This window comes from Equus quagga, chromosome 12 (assembly GCF_021613505.1).
Source record: "Equus quagga isolate Etosha38 chromosome 12, UCLA_HA_Equagga_1.0, whole genome shotgun sequence".
Taxonomy (NCBI): domain Eukaryota; kingdom Metazoa; phylum Chordata; class Mammalia; order Perissodactyla; family Equidae; genus Equus; species Equus quagga.
In genome coordinates, this window is record NC_060278.1 from 72,413,893 (window position 1) to 72,434,005 (window position 20,113).

At 36.1% G+C, this 20,113-nt stretch overlaps 2 protein-coding genes across 6 annotated transcripts in view; one reads left to right on the forward strand and one right to left on the reverse strand.

The window, feature by feature from the left end:
- The window catches only part of MACROD2 (mono-ADP ribosylhydrolase 2), a 1,871,078-nt gene that overhangs the window by 1,569,336 nt on the left and 281,629 nt on the right, over nt 1–20,113 (reverse strand). The gene's annotated exons all lie outside the window — the stretch shown is intronic.
- FLRT3 (fibronectin leucine rich transmembrane protein 3) lies at nt 2,948–15,162 on the forward strand. 2 transcript variants are annotated; one of them, XM_046678758.1, is made up of 3 exons: nt 2,948–3,163; nt 11,251–12,005; nt 12,992–15,162. In XM_046678758.1, exon 3 carries the CDS (start codon nt 13,035–13,037, stop codon nt 14,982–14,984), a length of 1,950 nt encoding a protein of 649 aa, XP_046534714.1. In that variant the 5' UTR covers nt 2,948–3,163; nt 11,251–12,005; nt 12,992–13,034; the 3' UTR covers nt 14,985–15,162. The 2 variants fall into 2 exon arrangements, with proteins under 2 accessions (XP_046534714.1, XP_046534715.1); XM_046678759.1 differs by having other exon boundaries at nt 11,251–11,452.

Genomic DNA, 20,113 nt, shown 5'->3' on the forward strand with positions numbered 1-20,113 from the left:
AGAGTTTTAAAACTGGAATATGCTATTAGAGTTCATTTTCAAGCCAATTGTTCACAATCTGAAATGCACTTTCTCAAGTACAGTATTAGATTCACAATCTAGGCCACAGAACAAAATAAAATGCAAAACAACAACAAACACCTTTTCAACCCAAAATGTCTACTCGAACTCAACTAAGTTCTAAATCCTGGGAACATGAGGCCATGAAATGCTTGAGGACAACAGAAAAAAAAATCAACAAGAATATCTCCTATTCGTCCACCTCCTCCCCCATTTCCTGGCTATAGAACTACTTCAAAGGGAAACTTTGAAGAGTGTGAAAAAAGCTGTCACTGGCTTTCTCCTCCCTTCCTTCCTGCATCTTCCACCACTTCATAATGTTCCTTTTTTCCAGGTGCTCAGATCCCCTCATCTTAATAAGCTACCATTCATTGGATACTTACTATGAGTCAAGCACTGAGCTAACAAACTCAGAGGGATTAAGGAATTTGTTTACAGTCATGTGGCAAAGCCAAGATGGAGCCCAGCTATGCTGGACCCTGAAGCCCATGCTCTTAAACATCAGAGTACACTGGTTTCTCCACTCTGAGCTGAGTCCTCCTTGCTGCAACAATCCAGCCTCTCCCTTCCTATCACAGCCTAATGGGCTTCATACTGAAAATTGCCTGCCTGCCTTCCCCTCCAACCAGGACAGCCATCCCCTTTCTGTAGCTAATCTCTCTTAAGTAACAAAGGAGGAAAGCAATCTGAAGTTACTCAGGGTAACTCAATCTTTTCAGAGATGGTACATATTATTTCAAAAAGGGTACATATTACTATAAGTTCACCTCCAATTGGCAGAGTTTCAGGCAGCTGATAAGAGCAGGAAGTTAAAAAAAAAATGGAAGCAGCAAAAGAGTATATATTCTTGCACAGGGTAGGGTGATGGGGGTATATCAAGAATTTGCCTCGAAAATCAGTGCCCCTAGTACAGATTACAGTTTTCACAGTCTCTTGTCTTCTACATTTTAGTCCACATCTTAATAAAAATAAAAACAAAAATAAAAGCAACAATACATAATTGGCTTTCAATAAATTCCTGCTGCCTTTATTTGCCATGTGATGAAACCAAAGCCCAGAGCAGGTGATATGAAGTCATATAACAAATGGCAGCCTAGGGAATGGAAACTTCAGAACCCCTAATTCCCAGGCCAGTACACTCTCTTTTAGGTACCTATAAACAAAATTATCCATTTATCTTTCTTTTCTGTTTAAAGCCTGCTTGAATTGAGACAAAACTGGTTAAATATGGATATAAACCCACAGGAATTTGGCCAGGCAAAAAGTCCTTTTTTAAATATAAGTAAGCCTCATCTGGAAATAGCTTCTAGAAAGAATTGTTTCATAAAATAATTTAATCCATGTGTCTGTTGTGCAGTAACAGGAAAAAATCCACCCTTTACTGAGAGATTATCTGTTATTCCCACCTCGTTTTCCTCTAAAGATTCAGCAGCTGCATCTCAGTTTAACTTGAGCTACCTAACATTTCTAAGAAATTGGCTTTTCAACAGACATTAGAATTCTAAAACTCCTGGATTTAATGGGTGTGCCCTCAGAGGCCAGCAAAAGTGCAATCATAGAACAATAGGGGTCAATATAGCCCTTATCGAGGGTTCACCTTCTACTTTGATATCACGCATTCTTGGAGGGGAACTCAGAAGTCAACCTGCTATCAAAGAAGCCTATAAACAGATAAACCAAATGAAGCTAATTAAGAGATCATAATCAAATACTCCTGGGAAAAACAATTCGCTGGGCTCCTTCAGAAACAAACATTCCTAGACACTTTAAAAAAGCACAAAGGAGAATGTTGTGAACCTCTAAGAATAAAACAAATAATAGCAGTTTAAGGAAATTGCCCTTCAGGTAAATATAAAAGCAAAATTCTTCCCAGAAACATTAAAAAGTGAAGCACACTCAGTGGAAAACTTATGGCTCGAAAGCAATTGCTGACCAAATAGCAGGAACCAGTCTACGAAAATCTTAATTCAAAATAAAAGTCTATAATTCTGTTAATTCATAACATCTCTGTCTTACAATTGCCCAGTGTTTATTCATGTACCTAAATTAAAATAATTTTAATACAAGCAAAATCACTACTGAAAGGTTCTTTTTCTCCTTAAGATGTTTATACCTTAACCCATGGTCAGAGCAGCAAAAACATATCAGTAAGGAAAATATTCTTTTTAATTTTTCTAAAACTTTTTTATCTTAGGGAGAGTCTCCTAAATATGAAAAACCTAAGATCTACGGGGCTATAAAGATGATGGACAAATAGTGGAAGTATATGGAAAATCTTTCCATTTCCTAAAACATATATAGAACAATAACTTACTCATTACCTCCAGGAAAAAGGACTGATTACTTCATTTTTTTTTTTACCTTTCAGCATTCGTGTTCCCCTTCCCTTAAATAAATCAGTTATTTATTTGAACTTGCTTTCATTTGTTAAATAAATATTCACAGTTGGGGTTACTAGCCTGCATAATTATAACATTATTGTAACTAGTCAATAATGAAAATAATATGATTTGGGTTAACTTCTTTTTAATACAGATGGCTTAAAAAACAAAAAGAACTTGTGTTTTTCTCTTGTAATCTTATAAATATCCTTCTAACATGCTTGTTTGTATCTTTTTTAAAGCTTGCTACCACTATCTAGTTGTAGTAAACTTTAGAAAATGTGGAGATTCCAAAGGGCTGCCTACAAACCAAATGGCATCCTAGCTTCGGCAGGCCGAGCGCCTCATTTTGGCTTCTCTCGCTCCCTCTAGCGTTCGCAAAGCTCACGTCTCTGATGATCAAGTTACCTCACTGAACAACAGCTTGACTAAGTCCTGCCCACCTATGACATCACCCCCTTCTTCAACCACTGCGAGGTGAAGCTTTAACTTCAGACTTGGAGGTGGGCTGTGTGCAGTAAACTGGAATGCTCTCCCTCACTCACTCCTCCGTGTAGGAGTGATCCGAAGCAGGACAAGCTCAGCCTGCAGCTGCCGTGGCTTTGTGTGGACTGGACGCGGAGCTTGGGAGAGGGGGGGAGGGTTATTACTCCAGTCCACAGTCAGTGGAATTACAGCTATAGCGGCAGTATATGTAGGATTGCTTTTTCTCCGTCATCCTGGTAAGTGTTTTCCGTGTTTTTCCTTGTGATTGTCCCAGAAAGTTTGCTTGGTTTTACTCTCTAGAAGCAAATGACTTGGTGCCATGAGGCATTCAAATACGAACGTTTGCTCTGTCACCAGTACCAGCAATCTATGTGCGTGCAAGCCAGCAAGGAAAAATTTGACTATATAACCAAATGCAATAAGTTTCTTAAAAATCTTTTGGTTACCAAAAATAATAAATGACTATTTTCTGTCTCGTATAGTTGCTATTTGAAAAGAGACTTATGGAAAACATTAAGTTGGAAAGTTAAATGTTAAATATTGAAGAATACAAGGCAGATTTTTCACAGACAGGAAAGCAAAAGGTCTTGCTAACTTGGTGTGTAGTGTATGTGTGGTATGATCACCAATTGCTGTTTCTACAACTGTGAAAGAAAATCAATAATCCCTCAGCCCATGAGTACACAGTACATGAAAAGCATATATCTTGCTCACAGCTAGCCGAGCTGTTCCTGGAGACTTCTGTGCCTCTGTAAGGACTAACAGCTACACCTAGATTTTAAAGCTTGCACTACTGTCCTGCCAGAGCTGCTTCCAGCATTTCAGTCTTGCATATCTCAACTAGTGAATTCAACTCAGAGGAGGAGGAGACTCTCTTCCAAACCATATTCCCTCTCCAGCAGAACGCCAAATCCATTGCTGGGGCAAATGTAGTATGTGACTAGCATAGAAATTGGCAAAGTCTACTCAGAAAAACTAACAGAGCTCAGCCAGGAAGCTATGCCTGATGTATGCAGCAAGTTTGCGGTAGCAGAGAAAAAAAAAATGAGTAGAGCCCTCATCAAGTGGGATATGCGGAGTATCTGTTCACTTGCAACTTATAGGAAAATGTTATATTACAAGAAATGTTTTTATACAACAAAGCTTTCAAAAAGTAGTTAAATGTATCTCCTCAAAAATTTTTTTAAATGAATTATGTCTGAAACAAAATGGTTGCATAGAGATAAAAGAGTGCAACAGGCCTGTGTTTTCTCAACATATAGGGGGTTGATTTTTAATTAATTAATTATTTGGAATTAAAAAGAAAAAAAGACTTGATATTTGCCAATTATGAACCAAATTCTCTAATGGTTTTAGCAATTAGCTATTTACAATTTTTAAAATAAATCTATCTGCTTTAAAATGCACATATATGTTATTTAATTAGCAAGAAACAACCACACTAACTAGCAAGAATAAAGCCACTAGAAAAATGCTTCAGCTGCAGCAATGCCTTTCATTTATCCCTAACTGCATGAGAATATCCTGACCAGCATAAACATAAAGAATGAATTTGTCTGTTTTCAGGTAGGATCACTTATGCTGCCCCACAGTGACAGACGACTTATACTCATCTCTTTTGAAGTGTAAAGAAAAAAATTAATCCTTTAAAAGTACCACAAAATATTAATATTACCACTACTACCAATATTAATGATATGCCAAGTTTTACTCTATAGAAAGATTAAATCAGAGCTATGCTACTTCGTTTGCAAATTTATGTGTGTGCACAACACATACACACACGTACATATATTTATTAGCCTGAAATAAAAAACAGGGTTCCAAAAACGTGATTGCATGTATTTAACTAGGAAAATCACTTTTAATTTTTTTTAAAATAGAGCACTGCCAAAACACATCAAGTCCAAGGAGCAGCAAAGATAACAGTGAATGAATAAACATAATAAATTCATTAATACTGTGTTCCTGTATTACTAACTATCAGTTATTAACACACAACCCCCTCTTTTAAATCAATTATGGTTAGGTTCAAAATGCCCAGTTAAACACTTCCTAAACGTTAATGTTTGTGAAATACATAATTGAGCAGCAAATAAAGTTTTTACAAAACGAAGAAAAACAGTAAGAAAATTTGTCATAACTGAGTGTGGCAGCAAAATAGAAGGTATGTTTCTTTTGCTTTCAGGTGTTAATTAAGGAGCCTCCAATTCTATCAAAACTTTTTCAAAGCTAAATGAAGCAGTGTGAAATAAATTTGTTTGAAATCTTGTGGCTGTCAGACTTCGTTAGCAAGCTATTAATTATCTTTATCCCAGGTTCTTCGCTAGACTATATTGCCCAATCAAATAGAAACTCCAATTATGTTCAGCATCACCTGCCTAGGGACACAAGATCCTAATGAACACTCAGTGCCTCCAGATGAAAAATACAATTATCAGCTTTAAACCTGCAAGTGCACTGCGGAGAGGAGATTCATCTGTGCTTCTCTTGGCCACACACCCTAAAGCTTCTTCCTCTTTCTGGATTATTTTAAACAATTTTAAACTCTACAAAAATCAGTAGCCAAGAACCTTACCTTGTATTACTATTATATGAATGTTTCTTCTTTCTGCTTTTTATTTTTGATATGCCATTGTTCATATCAATATTAAATCTGGCCATTTAAAAAAAATCTGGTTTAAAACTGCCATTTCAGTGGGTCTTAACTTTGCCCCCCCTTTTTTAAGGTGGGTGGGCTACATAACAAAGAATGTGATTAATGCCAAGATCCAGAGCTAACAAAAATTCTGAATAAACCCCCTTAAATAATCTTTTATTCAACCAGTTTATTTTAATAGCATTATAAATAATCGTTGAAAGTCAAATGAAGACTACGATAAATGAAGACAATGAGGGAAATGAGATTCAGTAAATTTTTCAAAGGCTGTAATTTCTTCCCTTTTTTTCCCTTATTCCCCCTTCCCTCCCACCCCCCACCTTTTGCCCCAGAGGCCTTCACTGTTCTTCTCAACGGGAGGCTTTGTTGTAATTAAACCAGAGAAAAACTGGCCGGCAGCAGCCAACATCTGACTTGCGGCTTCTGAAAGCAGTGTTCTGGTAGATTGTACCACCCCCCAGTGGGCAAAAACTCTACAGTAAATCTCTCAGCAATATTAATTCTCAAAGCTGCATTTTTCTCTTCAGAGCATAAAAAGGGCTGTTTCTCGAATCCTTCTAACATTCCAACATTTCAAAAAGTTACCATAAGTCAACAAACCAATTTCCAACAAAGAGATGGTTTGTAAATGTCTTCTGGAAAAAGCCTTCTTCATCTTAAGAGCCAAAATAGGAGTATACATTTCAGAAAGCATTTTCCAGTTTCAGGATGCAGATTGACATCACTAAATTTGGTAAAACATCACACTGAAAAAGTTTTGAAAGCCATGTTTATATTGCATAGAAGAGCAGGTTGCAGGACTTGATTTGTCTGTCTATTGACATGAACTCCAGAGAAGACAGATTTGAAGTAAAAAGGAATGAAATCAAATTCAAGCAGCAGCTAAACTTGCATTTGCTTTGCATATGCATGATCTCTTTCCTACCTCTAAAATCAAGTGTCAGGAATGCATAACAATCTCTCTCCAGGTACAGTATTAGTCTGCTTAAATGGGAGGAGGGAGAACTGCTCTCACGTGATGAGACAATGACAGCTTTTGTTCTTTATTCTTTCACTTTACATGTGCACAAGTTACCCTGGCAACTTTGAAAAGAAAACCCACAGACCACATTTGCTTAAACACCATTTTCAAAGTGTGCCACTGGACTTTGGATTGATCAGTTTATGTGTTGTTGATTTTCTTCCTCTTCATTTGGTTTAAATCAATAGTACCCTACTCCAAAATGAAAAAACAAGGTGTATTATGATTTTGGATGTTCTCACCAACCAGCACATTGCTTGGCACATATACCCAAATATTTGTTGTACTAGTATATGGAAACTTGAATATTAGAAATAGAAAGCACATCAACCAAAATATACTCAACACCGAAAAAGGAATTTCAAGTTTGCAATGGGAAAATGTTTGCAGTTTAACAAAAGTAAGCATAGTTTTAATTGCAATTGCTCAAAAGTCAACGCAAAGTTAAAGCATGCCTCCTGCCCCCGAGCTCTCTACTGCTCACCTTTACCACCCTCTAAATTAATATCTTATTCATTCTTATAAGTCTCGGTTCTCTAATTCATTTACTCTGGCTTTAATATTCTAAAAGGAAGCAGCATTCACTAAAATGAAAGATAACATCCCAGTTTGCCTTTTTGTTTTAAGGATGCTCGATTTAACTTTACAAGCCAAAATAAATGAAGCAGAATTAGATTCATTTGTCACAAACCTATTGGGGAAAAAGAGCCAGTAACATAAAGAGAGAAAGTAAAAATCCTTTGCTTTGGAACTTTTATCCCCTATTTTGCAAAAATGGAACAAAATCTTTTTTAGGCTAAAAAATAGTCTAGATAAAACTGACTATAAAAAGGAACACTTGCTACTCTGCCTGACAGCAAACCCTTCAGACTTCATGACTCTCAAGAGGAGAGTTAGAGGTCCTTCTGCTTGCCTGGCATTAAACAAAAGAATTGGAACTTTCCTGAAATCTGATGATCGTGGAAAATTTAACTACCAGACAGGCTGCTTAGAAAGCATTTTACTGTCACTATCAACTAACCTGATGCACTTCAGTTTTTCAGTTTAATCATATATGTATCTGAAATACCATTTGTCATACAAAGACTTAGCATTCACAGGTTGATCATTTTGTTGTGCTTTCTAGCAGCAATTTAAGCCTTCAGAAATAATTACTTTCCTAATACTCTAGATTATGATTGTATAAATTCCAATTTACCTAGAAATATTTACAGATTTAAATAAATTTGGTTAAGCATGTGTTTTGGTCAATTTCAAGGTTTTATTCAAAATAATAATGCAATTAACTTGGATTAAAAGTTCTACATGTCATTCTACTTTTAGATTTAATATTTTAAAAAGTTCCCAGCATTAAGAAATCATTATGTGAGCAAATCATTAAAAAGAAACTAAAATCTCAAAACTTAATACTTGATTTAAGATTTTTTAAATGAACAATGATTTCAAATCAATAAATTTAAATCAAAGGTAGCAAAAAAAGGATTTAAGAATTTAGCACTATCAAAATATAATTTAATCTTAATCTAGGTTGTCAAAACATGAGAAATACCTTCTCACCTCAAACATTTCCACCTCCAAAATACTGCAGTAGCAGAGATGTCATCATATAAACATGTAGATTGCCTCAAGTTCTTGATTTTATTTAAATACCGGTTTTCTACTCAGATACAACTTCTTAAATTATATTAGTTTTCTTAAAATATCTCAAAATGGTAGCATCCTTATCTATTGGATGTTTTTCACGGACTTGATGATTACATTATAAATGCATTTAAAAAGAAAACTACAATTTTTTATTTATAAAGAGAAACTGAATAGAAAGGTCAATATTAAAAATTTTATTTACCAGAGAGGTGATTATGTTTTTCTTCTTTTTGCCTCAGTTTTAAATGCTATGTACTTAAGTAATGATTCCATTAAAAAATAATTTCCTAAAACATTCCTTTAAGTAACCAGGGCACCATTCATGTCTTCTCCCAAGTTACCCCATTAACAATATTTTTCTAAAAGATCGATTTCTTTTTGTTCAGAAGTAATGGCCTCTTTCAAGCTTATGCAGACATAAAGGCTCTGAAGTCGATGTTGTGGAAACCTGGCCACAGTGTCCATGCCAGTGGGGGTCATTTTCCTTTTAAGCATTCACATTCAACTACAGTGTCTCTATGTGCCTGAAATGTAGAGCCAGCTCAGAAAGAGGGAAGTCTAAAGCATGGGGGCAAGATCGCTTATTTTAGATAGAGAGATCAGTACAGCCTTTAATATGCAAAACAAACCAAAACTGTTTAGCACTATAGTTTAAAATATAAAAGGGCAGGAGAAGATATAAAATATAACATATAAAACAGAAGGAAGCATGAATTGAGCTTAAGGGACTAGGGACATGTGATGGAATCTTCATTTCTGAAAGAGTATCCTTCTATCCAGAGAAAACTGCTTTTATATTTTTGCCTTTTGCTATAATGCAATTTGAAGAGAAGAGAAAGACATTTTCTAAGAATTTAATGAGATTTAAGGCTTTCTGTTCATCCTACATTATTATCACTATTGTATTAATGGCAATGTGAGTTTGCATATCAAACAGCAGAGGAGGTAGTTTCACCGATATAAAACAGGGAAAAAAAACAAATTAATCTTTCTTCTTTTCACACCAATTTAGAATTTTTTTTCTTTCTCTGGGTTAAAAAATGTGTCTATCAATAATATTCTTAGAGCTTGATTTGGTGAATTATTTATAGTTCAGATACAAGCTTTATCTCTGGTTTTCATTATGATCGTCACCTTGGACATACTCCAGGCTAACCTGACTGAGGGAACAATCAACAATTTTTAAATCCCCATTCATCAGATTCATCTTCTCAGTTTTAGAGTGTGTCCTGGAGTATGAGAAATGCCCAACTATTGGTAACGTTTTAAGGAAGTTCTCACTTGTTATGTTTATAATGGTTTTTAATTAGTTTCCAATGCAATTTAACAAAACTAATTGTTTTCTAAGCTTAAATTAACCAAATTATTTTTATGTTGAATAATTTTCCAGCTTAGAAAAAATTCACAGCAGATACTTTTAAGAGTAACTTTGTAATTATAATTTCAACAGCCTGGTTTTCCATTTTCACATACCAAGAAAGTAACAATCTTCAAGAAAATACACTACTGAAGTTCAACAATAATGAGCAAAGCCCTAAAGGCATCACAGTAAAATCTAACGTTAAACAATAAATCATTTAAACTTTCCTCTCTGGGCACTTTGCAATATCCACTAGAGACCACTTTATCCTTTTGCTAACTGCTATTTTTGTTTCAAGTTGCCTAAATAATAAATTAAATGTATCTCTAATTTGTTTTAAATTTCCTTCTGTTAATGCAGTCTATGATAGCCTTGGTATCTGGTGGCAAACTAAAAGAAACTGATTTCAAAGAGAACCAGAAACACAAATTTTGGCCTTGTTAACATGCACTTTCAGTAGTGTTTGAATTCTGGAACAGATGCTATCCTTGTTGGATGCTAGGTAATTACTAGGGAGAAGCAAATTGCTTCTACTTTTAGTCCTTAATTTCAGGGTCAAATATTTCCATGATACCCTAATGTTCCCCATGTGTACAGAAAGCCCCTGAGTGGGTAACCCTGCATAACAGATCCTGATCCTACCCACCTCCCCTGTCCAGCCCCAAACATCTTCATGCATATTAGATAATGGACAAAGCGGTCCTTTGGTCAAGCCTTAAGTCTTCTTTCAGAAATGAAAAATACACTTATTGGCAATTGGCTTGTTCATGTTTGAACCTAGAGGGAAATGCCTGGTCAGGTTTTGATATGCTTTCCTAATGGTCATTACAAAGAGAGAGATTGAAATAGCATCCTTTCTATTCCAAATACAGATTTTTCAACTTCAGTTTGCTAAAAGAAAATTAAAATTGTATTCTCCTAAAAACTAAATATGACTTGAACTTCTATTCTACTTTTTGGCCAAGAATACCTGAGTAACTAGAGTTTCAAGATCATCAACTAGTCCTCAGAAACACCTCTAAAGAGGAAGGTGATGGTGTTCACATTCTGCAGTTGAGAAAATTGAGGCCAGCGGGAAGAAGCAAACAAGGCACTGAGCAAATCAAAAGAAAAGCTGCTAAAGCAAACTCTTTTCAACTCTTTAAATTGTAGATTTTATGATTTTGTAAAACCATGTTCAGAAGTGTCTAAGAAGTTACCATAGCATTTCTATAAAAAATGCTTGTTATGTATTTGCCACCTCTTTGAGATGTACTTGTTTTCTTTTTTTAAAACATTTGATCATTTTATATCTAAGATTTAAAAGTGAACTCTTAAAGAGTGGCCTGATTTGAATTTAAAAGTCATGGAAGGGGCTTACTGCCTCTTGAATGAAGCTTTGCTTCTGTGTTTAATTCAAAGTGCATTAACAATTAATTAACATTAGAAATTATGTTTGGTGACAATCTCAACTTCAGCTCCTACTTTGTATAGTAAAATGGGAAGTAAAAAACAAAGAGGTCATCTTATCCCTTTTCACCAACTACTATGATGAAAGATGTGTTGCTTAAAGAAAGAACTGAAGTTAAATCTCTATGAAATTTCTCTAGTATGTCCAAGTTCATTATTAATAGTTCATTAAAACATTTTCCTTTCACAGGAGATGCTCAGATCCAGTATATTTTACGGAAGAAAAATATAAAGGAAATATAGTATGCTTCCTTTTTTTTCCATGAAGAATATTTGAATTAAGTTTTCTTTACCTCTTAAAAAAGAATACCTGTTCTTGCATAACGTGACTGCACCAGATATTTTGAGAAAGCAGCAAGAAGCAAAAGCTGGAAATAGCTATTTCGCAGCAGGTAATCATACCTCAGGATGTAGCTACTGTACAAAGTTTATACTTGGATAATCCTGGATGGGAATAAAGGTGGGGGGTAACTGCCTGAAAAACCCATTACTATACAGGCCTTAGCATCATGAATGGCTTTCTTCATGAGGATCTGAAGTTACTATCTCTGACCACATTGCACAGAAGAGCCAATAAGAATTTCAAAGAGAGTAATTTCCACTAAGGGAATTAAGCTACACAAAAGGAACCTTCACACAAACTCTATCAGAAAGAAAAAAAAAATACATAGGAAGCCATGTGTTCTACATAGTAACAGGAAGCTGAATTGTTTCTGGTCCCCACTTTAATGAGCTTGCCCACCATGCTGAACTGCAGCTGGAATGTTCATTGACAACAGCGAGCCTGATCTGGAGGTGTGTGCGGCATAGGATTACTTGAATAAACAGTGAAGAACATTTCCAAGGACTAAACAAGAGTTTATAAGTCCCAGCCCCTCACCAGGAAAATAATATATGCGCATTGGATTTTCACTCACGCAAAATTTACTCACATCGTTCAATAAGGTAGGAAAAATATCAGTCTTTTATTTTCATGCCTGAAATTATAAAGGCTAATTAATACCTACAAGCACAGAACAGATTATATTACACAAAATCTATAATTCTCCAGCCATGGGGAAAGTTGAATCATATTCTAGATTAGAACATGATAAAAGATAAATGCAATGTGAAAACATGAGATAGAATATAATGAAAACGTGCATAAAGCTATTAAACCATGTAGTATAAAACATGTAACAAAATGGAACAAAAGAAAGAACTAGTTTAACATGAAATGGAATTTTCCACTTAGATTAGCTACATGTATTAGCTATGTAATTCTTTCCTTCCTGAAGTAGATGAAAAAGATTCCTTCTGATTTTCTTGGCTAGAAATACCTACTAACAATGTAACAATATTAGTAATCAAAGAAAAAGAAATAACATCAGTAATCAAAGCAAACAATTGGTTTTACTAGTATTTAGGATCTCAAAAGGTGTGTAACTATTCCTAAAAGTAAAAGAATAGACTTTTTAGTACACATTTTTACACCTGTACAGTCTACCTAATAAAAAGTAGACATTAAATTGTTGTTTTTTAAGAACAGTAACATTATTATCTTTAAATATAACAAATCATACTCCTATGTGTCAACTCACTATGAATATTAATAGAAATTTGAGTAGTTTGGTCAGTGACTGGCTCCAAAATTGATATCAAGTAGCATGAAAATGCTTTAGAATAGTCAATAAAACTTTAATTATATTTGACATTTCAAAACCAAATGGGCTTGGGACCTGATACTTCTTAATACCAGAAATATTTAAGGAAAAGAGATTATATAATTGTATTTATTATTATCTAGCAATAAACCCTAAGCCTGCAAAAAAAAATTAAAATATTAGAAGTCACAGATGTTTTACTTTCCACATCTATTTTGAATGCTATTTTAAGTATGCTGGCCTGATGGTTTTCTGTCTTTTTTTTTTTTTAAACTCACTCCATTTTAGGGCTCTGAAGCTATTTTGTATAAAGACCTCAATACTGCTGACCATGATCAGCCCAGCCTGGAGCATCTTCCTCATCGGGACTAAAATTGGTCTGTTCCTTCAGGTGGCGCCTTTATCAGTTATGGCTAAATCCTGTCCATCTGTGTGCCGCTGTGATGCAGGTTTCATTTACTGTAATGATCGCTTTCTGACATCCATTCCAACAGGAATACCAGAGGATGCTACAACTCTCTACCTTCAGAACAACCAAATAAATAATGCTGGGATTCCATCAGATTTGAAAAACTTGCTGAAAGTAGAAAGAATATACCTATACCACAACAGTTTAGATGAATTTCCTACCAACCTCCCGAAGTATGTAAAAGAGTTACATTTGCAAGAAAATAACATAAGGACTATCACTTATGATTCACTTTCAAAAATTCCCTATCTGGAAGAATTACATTTAGATGATAACTCCGTCTCTGCTGTTAGCATCGAAGAGGGGGCATTCCGAGACAGCAACTATCTCCGACTGCTTTTCCTATCCCGTAATCACCTTAGCACAATCCCCTGGGGTTTGCCCAGGACTATAGAAGAACTACGCCTTGATGATAATCGCATATCCACTATTTCATCACCATCTCTTCAAGGTCTCACTAGCCTAAAACGCCTCGTCTTGGATGGAAACCTTTTGAACAACCATGGTTTAGGTGATAAAGTTTTCTTTAACCTAGTAAACTTAACAGAACTGTCACTAGTGCGGAATTCCCTGACTGCTGCACCAGTAAACCTTCCAGGCACAAACCTAAGGAAGCTTTATCTTCAAGACAACCACATCAATCGGGTGCCCCCAAATGCCTTTTCTTATCTAAGGCAGCTGTATCGACTTGATATGTCCAATAATAACCTAAGTAATTTACCTCAGGGTATCTTTGATGATTTGGACAATATAACCCAACTGATTCTTCGCAACAATCCTTGGTACTGTGGGTGCAAGATGAAATGGGTACGTGACTGGTTACAGTCGCTACCTATGAAGGTTAATGTACGTGGGCTCATGTGCCAAGCCCCAGAAAAAGTTCGGGGGATGGCTATCAAGGACCTCAATGCAGAACTGTTTGATTGTAAGGACAGTGCAGTTGTAAGCACCATTCAGATAACTACTGCAATACCCAACACAGTGTATCCTGCTCAAGGACAGTGGCCAGCTCCAGTGACCAAACAACCAGACATTAAGAACCCCAAGCTCACTAAAGATCAGCGAACCACAGGGAGTCCATCAAGAAAAACAATTATAATTACTGTGAAATCTGTCACCTCTGACACAATTCATATCTCTTGGAAACTTGTCCTACCTATGACTGCTTTAAGACTCAGCTGGCTCAAACTGGGCCACAGCCCGGCATTTGGATCTATAACAGAAACAATCGTAACAGGGGAACGCAGTGAATACTTGGTCACAGCCCTGGAGCCTGATTCACCCTATCGAGTCTGCATGGTTCCCATGGAAACCAGTAACCTCTACCTATTTGATGAAACTCCTGTTTGTATTGAGACTGAAACTGCACCCCTTCGAATGTACAATCCTACAACTACCCTTAATCGAGAGCAAGAGAAAGAACCTTACAAAAACCCCAATTTACCGTTGGCTGCCATCATTGGTGGGGCTGTGGCCCTAGTGACCATTGCCCTTCTTGCTTTAGTGTGCTGGTATGTTCATAGGAATGGATCCCTCTTCTCAAGGAACTGTGCATACAGCAAAGGGAGAAGAAGAAAGGATGACTATGCGGAAGCTGGCACTAAGAAGGACAATTCTATCCTGGAAATCAGGGAGACTTCTTTTCAGATGTTACCAATAAGCAATGAACCAATCTCAAAGGAGGAATTTGTAATACACACTATATTTCCTCCTAATGGAATGAATCTGTACAAAAATAACCACAGTGAAAGCAGTAGTAACCGAAGCTACAGAGACAGTGGTATTCCAGACTCAGATCACTCACATTCATGATGCTGCAGGACTTGCAGCTGACTGTGTTTCGGTTTTTTAAACCTAAGGGAGGTGATGTTAGGAACCCTGTTCTACTGCAAAACACTGGAAAAAGAGACTGAAAAAAGCAATGTACTGTACATTTGCCATATAATTTATATTTAAGAACTTTTTATTAAAAGTTTCAAATTTCAGGTTACTGCTGCGATTGATGTAGTGGAGATGCCTGAACACAATTCTATATTTTAGTATTTTTTAGTAATTTGTACTGTATTTTCCTTGCAAATATTGAAGTTATAAACCATTTACTTTGTGTTCTACTGAGTAAGATGACTTGTTGACTGTGAAAGTGAATTTTCTTGCTGTGTTGAACAATCAGGACTGCGTTCACATAAGATCCTTGTAGTATAAGCACAGGCCATTTTTCACTTTGGTATTAATAAAATGTAAAAAAACCTGGCTGAATGAAAAAAACTAAATTTCAAAAAATAATGTTCCAATTATTAAATTTATATTATCCCAGTGGTATTCAATAAATCAAAATATGTGAAGTAATGGGCAATATCAGACTTGCTGCATATCTACATTTTTGCTCTAAGCAAATTAGATTTCCTTAAAGTAAGCATACCTTCTGAACCGAAGACATCAGCTGGCATAAAGGAGTGTGAAGTCTATTGTTAAAGCCATTGCTAACAAAGCTTTGAGAAAAAGGACTTCACAAAAACAATGATGTAAGTGTGCTTCCAAGTTAGGGGGGAAATTTGTATTTAGGAAAACATGAAAACTTAGACTTACATAGTGTGATGAACACAAATACCAGAATTGTATTTTGGTTTTGCCTATACCATCCTGATTTTTGAAAGCACACTCTAAAAACATAATTTTTAGTGTTTATGATGTTTTCATCATGAAGGATGTCAAAGAGAAACCTTGTATGTATGAAAAAGGGAGCATAACCACAAGCAATTCCCCTTAACAATCCAGAGAAACTAGTACTTTACGTAAGTGAGAATTTAAAAGAAAAATAGATACTAGGAATCAAATTTAGATGTGGCTTATATGAAATGTTTTAACACTGTACATAAACGTTCAGTTTACTTTCACAATGATCAAGAATACTGCCCATTACTGTCACAGTTTTCCAGATATTACATAATGAACTTGTAATGTAACATTTCTTTCTAGCTTCCTACTGAATTGTGAGCTATTACTTGTTTAAAAACCACATCACTTTTCTGTTGCCATGATTTTTTTCCAACAAAAAACCAAAGTGCATTGTACGCCCTTTGGCCAGTCTTGTATGTGCCTTGATCCAACGCTACATGTATTCAGCTTTTAAAACTCGACAAATTTTTCATACTTCCTTAAATATGAAAAATTATGGTCTTATTGCTGAATAAAACAAAAAAAAAGTACAAAATAATCGTGCTTGCTTTTTCAGGATATTACTATCACTAAAGTAGCAAATTGCCCAGCACATTAGTCCTAAGCATCTCCATGTATTTTTCTAGGCATAAAAATAAACGTTGGCTACAAATTAAAAAGTAGCAATATCTTGAGCTTGTGTATCATTTTACTTCAAGAGTTTAGTGTTTCATGCATACATTAATTTCCTAACAGTCTTTGGAAAACTCTCATTCATGCCATAGATGGAAAACTTCAGAAGTGGTTTTGTGACTTTTCTGTTTTTTGTACACTGCTGCCATTGCTCCTGATCGATACTTTTTAAGGTTGTCTTTGAAAAACTAATATTTTTTTAAATACCTTTTTGGTAGTGTGAATTGGCATCAAAGGATTTAAGTTTCAGATCTACCGCTTTATGTACTTAAAAACAAACCGCTTACTCTTCTTGGCTTAGTTTCCTCATCCATAAAATGGGCCAGTTAATAACACCCACCACACAGGGTTATTATGAGGATTAAACAAGATGATGTGCATGGAAACTGTATAATGTTCAACAAAATATAAGTTACTACTATTATAATCAAGAGAAGTTAGCCATATGTTCCCAGAGGTTTGCTAAACATCGCTGATTCTACTACTCTACTAACAAATATCTCCAAGTGCCTATGAAACCTCATTCATTGTTCATTTGCCATCTTCAAATGTTTCCCAACACTTTCTCTTTGGACTTCCTGTTATGGAGGATAGTTGTTTTCTAGGAATAACTAAGCAAAGACAAAGGTGACTGACATTAAATGTAGGGAACATTTTCTGAAGGAAGTTTGACTTGGCTTCCAGAGGGTTTGAGTAGCTAAGGTACAGTTCTGCCAGAAGACAGGTAAAGAGCTGGATGGTTCCATAAGGTCCCTATAAACCTGTGACTTTATAAAAAGCCAAAAGCCAAGAGATTGTATTGACTATTTTCCAGTTAGTATACCTTTCACGAGCACAGGAAATTTTATGTGTGTCCAAATACATGCATCTTAATTATTTTACTTGGCATAAATTAGAAACATGTTTCACACCAGCAAATAAAGACAGCATTGAAAGGGTATAAGTTTATTCTTTACCTAGGCTTGCTACGAATTTCAAATGCTTTGCCGTAAAAATATATATCCTTTCAATAGAATAACAAAACACACATCTCTCTCTACCTTAAAGTGCACTAAATTAATTATAGATACATTTGCGTATATCCTAAACTAAATGTTCACAATTTTTACTGATCAGGTACTAACAGAGAAAATTGTAGGGGGAAAGAAAAATCCAATCCTGAATATACCGCTTATAGATTTAACAAAAATACAATGGGGAAGCCACAAAAAAAAATTGAGGGAAAAATCACTCCCTTGCTGAAAGTTTGACAAAATCAGAAATTGGTTTTGGATGCAGCCACTTGCAACTGTCTTAAATCTCTGCACTTATGCACTCATTCTCTATTAAAAACAACACTGTGATCTATCTCACAGCAAAGCTGATTTATTAAAAGCATTCCCCTGTGCCAAAGGAACTAGTAAAAAACTCTGCTTTACTAACTACAGTTTCTGAGTAAAGCACATTTTATGGCTACATGCCAATATGACAGTTTTCAGGAGGAATCCAGAGACTCACATGCTTCAAAGCACCTGAAGCGTGGGTGTTAAAGGAACCAATCCACCGCTGAATTTAATATTAGCTCATCTGCTGCTGAAAACAGTAGTGGCATTTAAAATTCTAATTCCTTTCTCCTACTTAGCATGATTAGCAAATTTTAATTCAGGGCAGTCTTGGAATTAAAACTACTGTATTTTATGCTTTTGGACTTTTGTTAAATTAGCAAAAAATAACTCATGCTTATCAATCACTTTCTTAAGAATTTCAAAGTTCTCTGCAAATAATCTCAACAGCCAATAACCTTTACAGAATGGCTTCTATATTATAAATAGCAGAAGTCTTTTTTCATTTTTTTGGAGGAAGATTGGCCCTGAGCTAACATCTGTGCCCAGCTTCCTCTGCTTTATATGTGGGATGCCTGCCACAGCATGGCTTCACGAGTGGTGCATAGGTCCACGCCCAGGATCCAAAGCAGCAAACTCTGAGCCGCCAAAGTGGAGTGAATGAACTTTGCTACACCACCAGGCCAGCCCCATAAATAGCAGAAGTCTTGCCCTCAAGAAGTGTGCTGTCGGGGCTGGCCTGGTGTCGTAGCAGTTAAGTTCACATGCTCTCCTTCAGTGGCCCAGGGTTTGTGAGTTCGGATCCCAGGCGTGGACCTACGCACCTCTCATCAAATCATGTTCTGGTGGTGTCCCACACATAAAATAGAGGAAGATAGGCCTGTATGTTAGATCAGCGAGCATCTTCTTCAAGGAAAAAGAGGAAGATTGGCAACAGATGTTAGCTCAGGGCCAATCTTCCTCACCAAGAAAAAAAAAAAAAAAGCATGGGGGCCAGCCCAATGGTGCAGTGGTTAAGTTCGCACACTCCACTTTGGCAGCCCGAGGTTTGCCGGTTTGGATCCTGGGTGTGGACTTACACACTGCTTGTCAAGCCATGCTGTGGCAGGCGTCCCACATAAAATAGAGGAAGGCGGGCACAGATGTTAGCTCAGGGCTAGTCTTCCTCAGCAAAAAGAGGAGGCTTGGCACCAGATGTTAGCTCAGGGCTAGCCTTCCTAAAACAAAAACAAAAACTAAAACTAAAAGTATGCTGTCTAAGCTTGGAAGGCATAAACATATCTAATGAAAGCTGACTGTGACTGCAGTATAGAAGAAATAATTACATCTATTTGGAGGGGTCAAGGAAGACCTCATGAAGGAGGTAAAATTAGGGCTGTGTATTGAAAGATAAGAAAGCATTTAAAGAGAAAGGAAGAAAAGTAGATGCTGGTCATGGAGAGAAAATAGTGAATAAATTCATGGAGATAGGAAAACAGGGGCAATGTTTCTCAATGCTAGTTTTGGTCAGAATCACTTGGGATGCTTTTATTAGATAACAAGGCCTCAATACAGACCTACTAAATTTAAATCTCCCAGGTTAAGGTTAGGCATTTAAGTTTTGTTTTAAATTCCAAAGGGGATTCTGAGGAGGTTGAGGACCACTGATTTAGGATGTGTTTGGGGAAAGACCAATAGCCAACTGAAATACAGGGTCCATGAAGGAGGTAAGGAATTTTTTTTTTTATGTCAAGCTTTGTAGTGTATTGAATTCCAAGCTGAGAAGTCTGCATGATATTCTTTGGCAATGGTTTTTGAGCAGGTGTATAAACAATCAGTGCACTTTAGGGACATTTTATAGAAATAATATTGCAGGAAGGATGAATGAGGAGAAACTGGGAGGAAGAAGACAAGTTAGAAAGCTATGCAGTATTCCAGGTAAGAGGAAATAGGGGTCTGAACAGTGCACCGCCAGTGGAATGGGGTTAAAAAAAAGCTGGGGCAAGGGGGTTCAAAAGCTATAGGAAAGGTAGAATTCCTAGGAATTGGAAACTGAGGAAAGAATAAGAATTAAAGGTGATGATTTTTAGCCAAGGTAAGTAGAATATCAGTGAGGCAATTAATAATGATGAAAAATACTAGTAAAGCAAATTTCAGAGTATTTTGTACATATTGGATTTGAATAAGTGACCATACACACAGTATAGGTTTACATTGGCTGATTATTAATAGTGCCTTCTTTAACCTTCCATAGTAACCCAGTTTAGATGATAAATTACAACCACCTTAGAT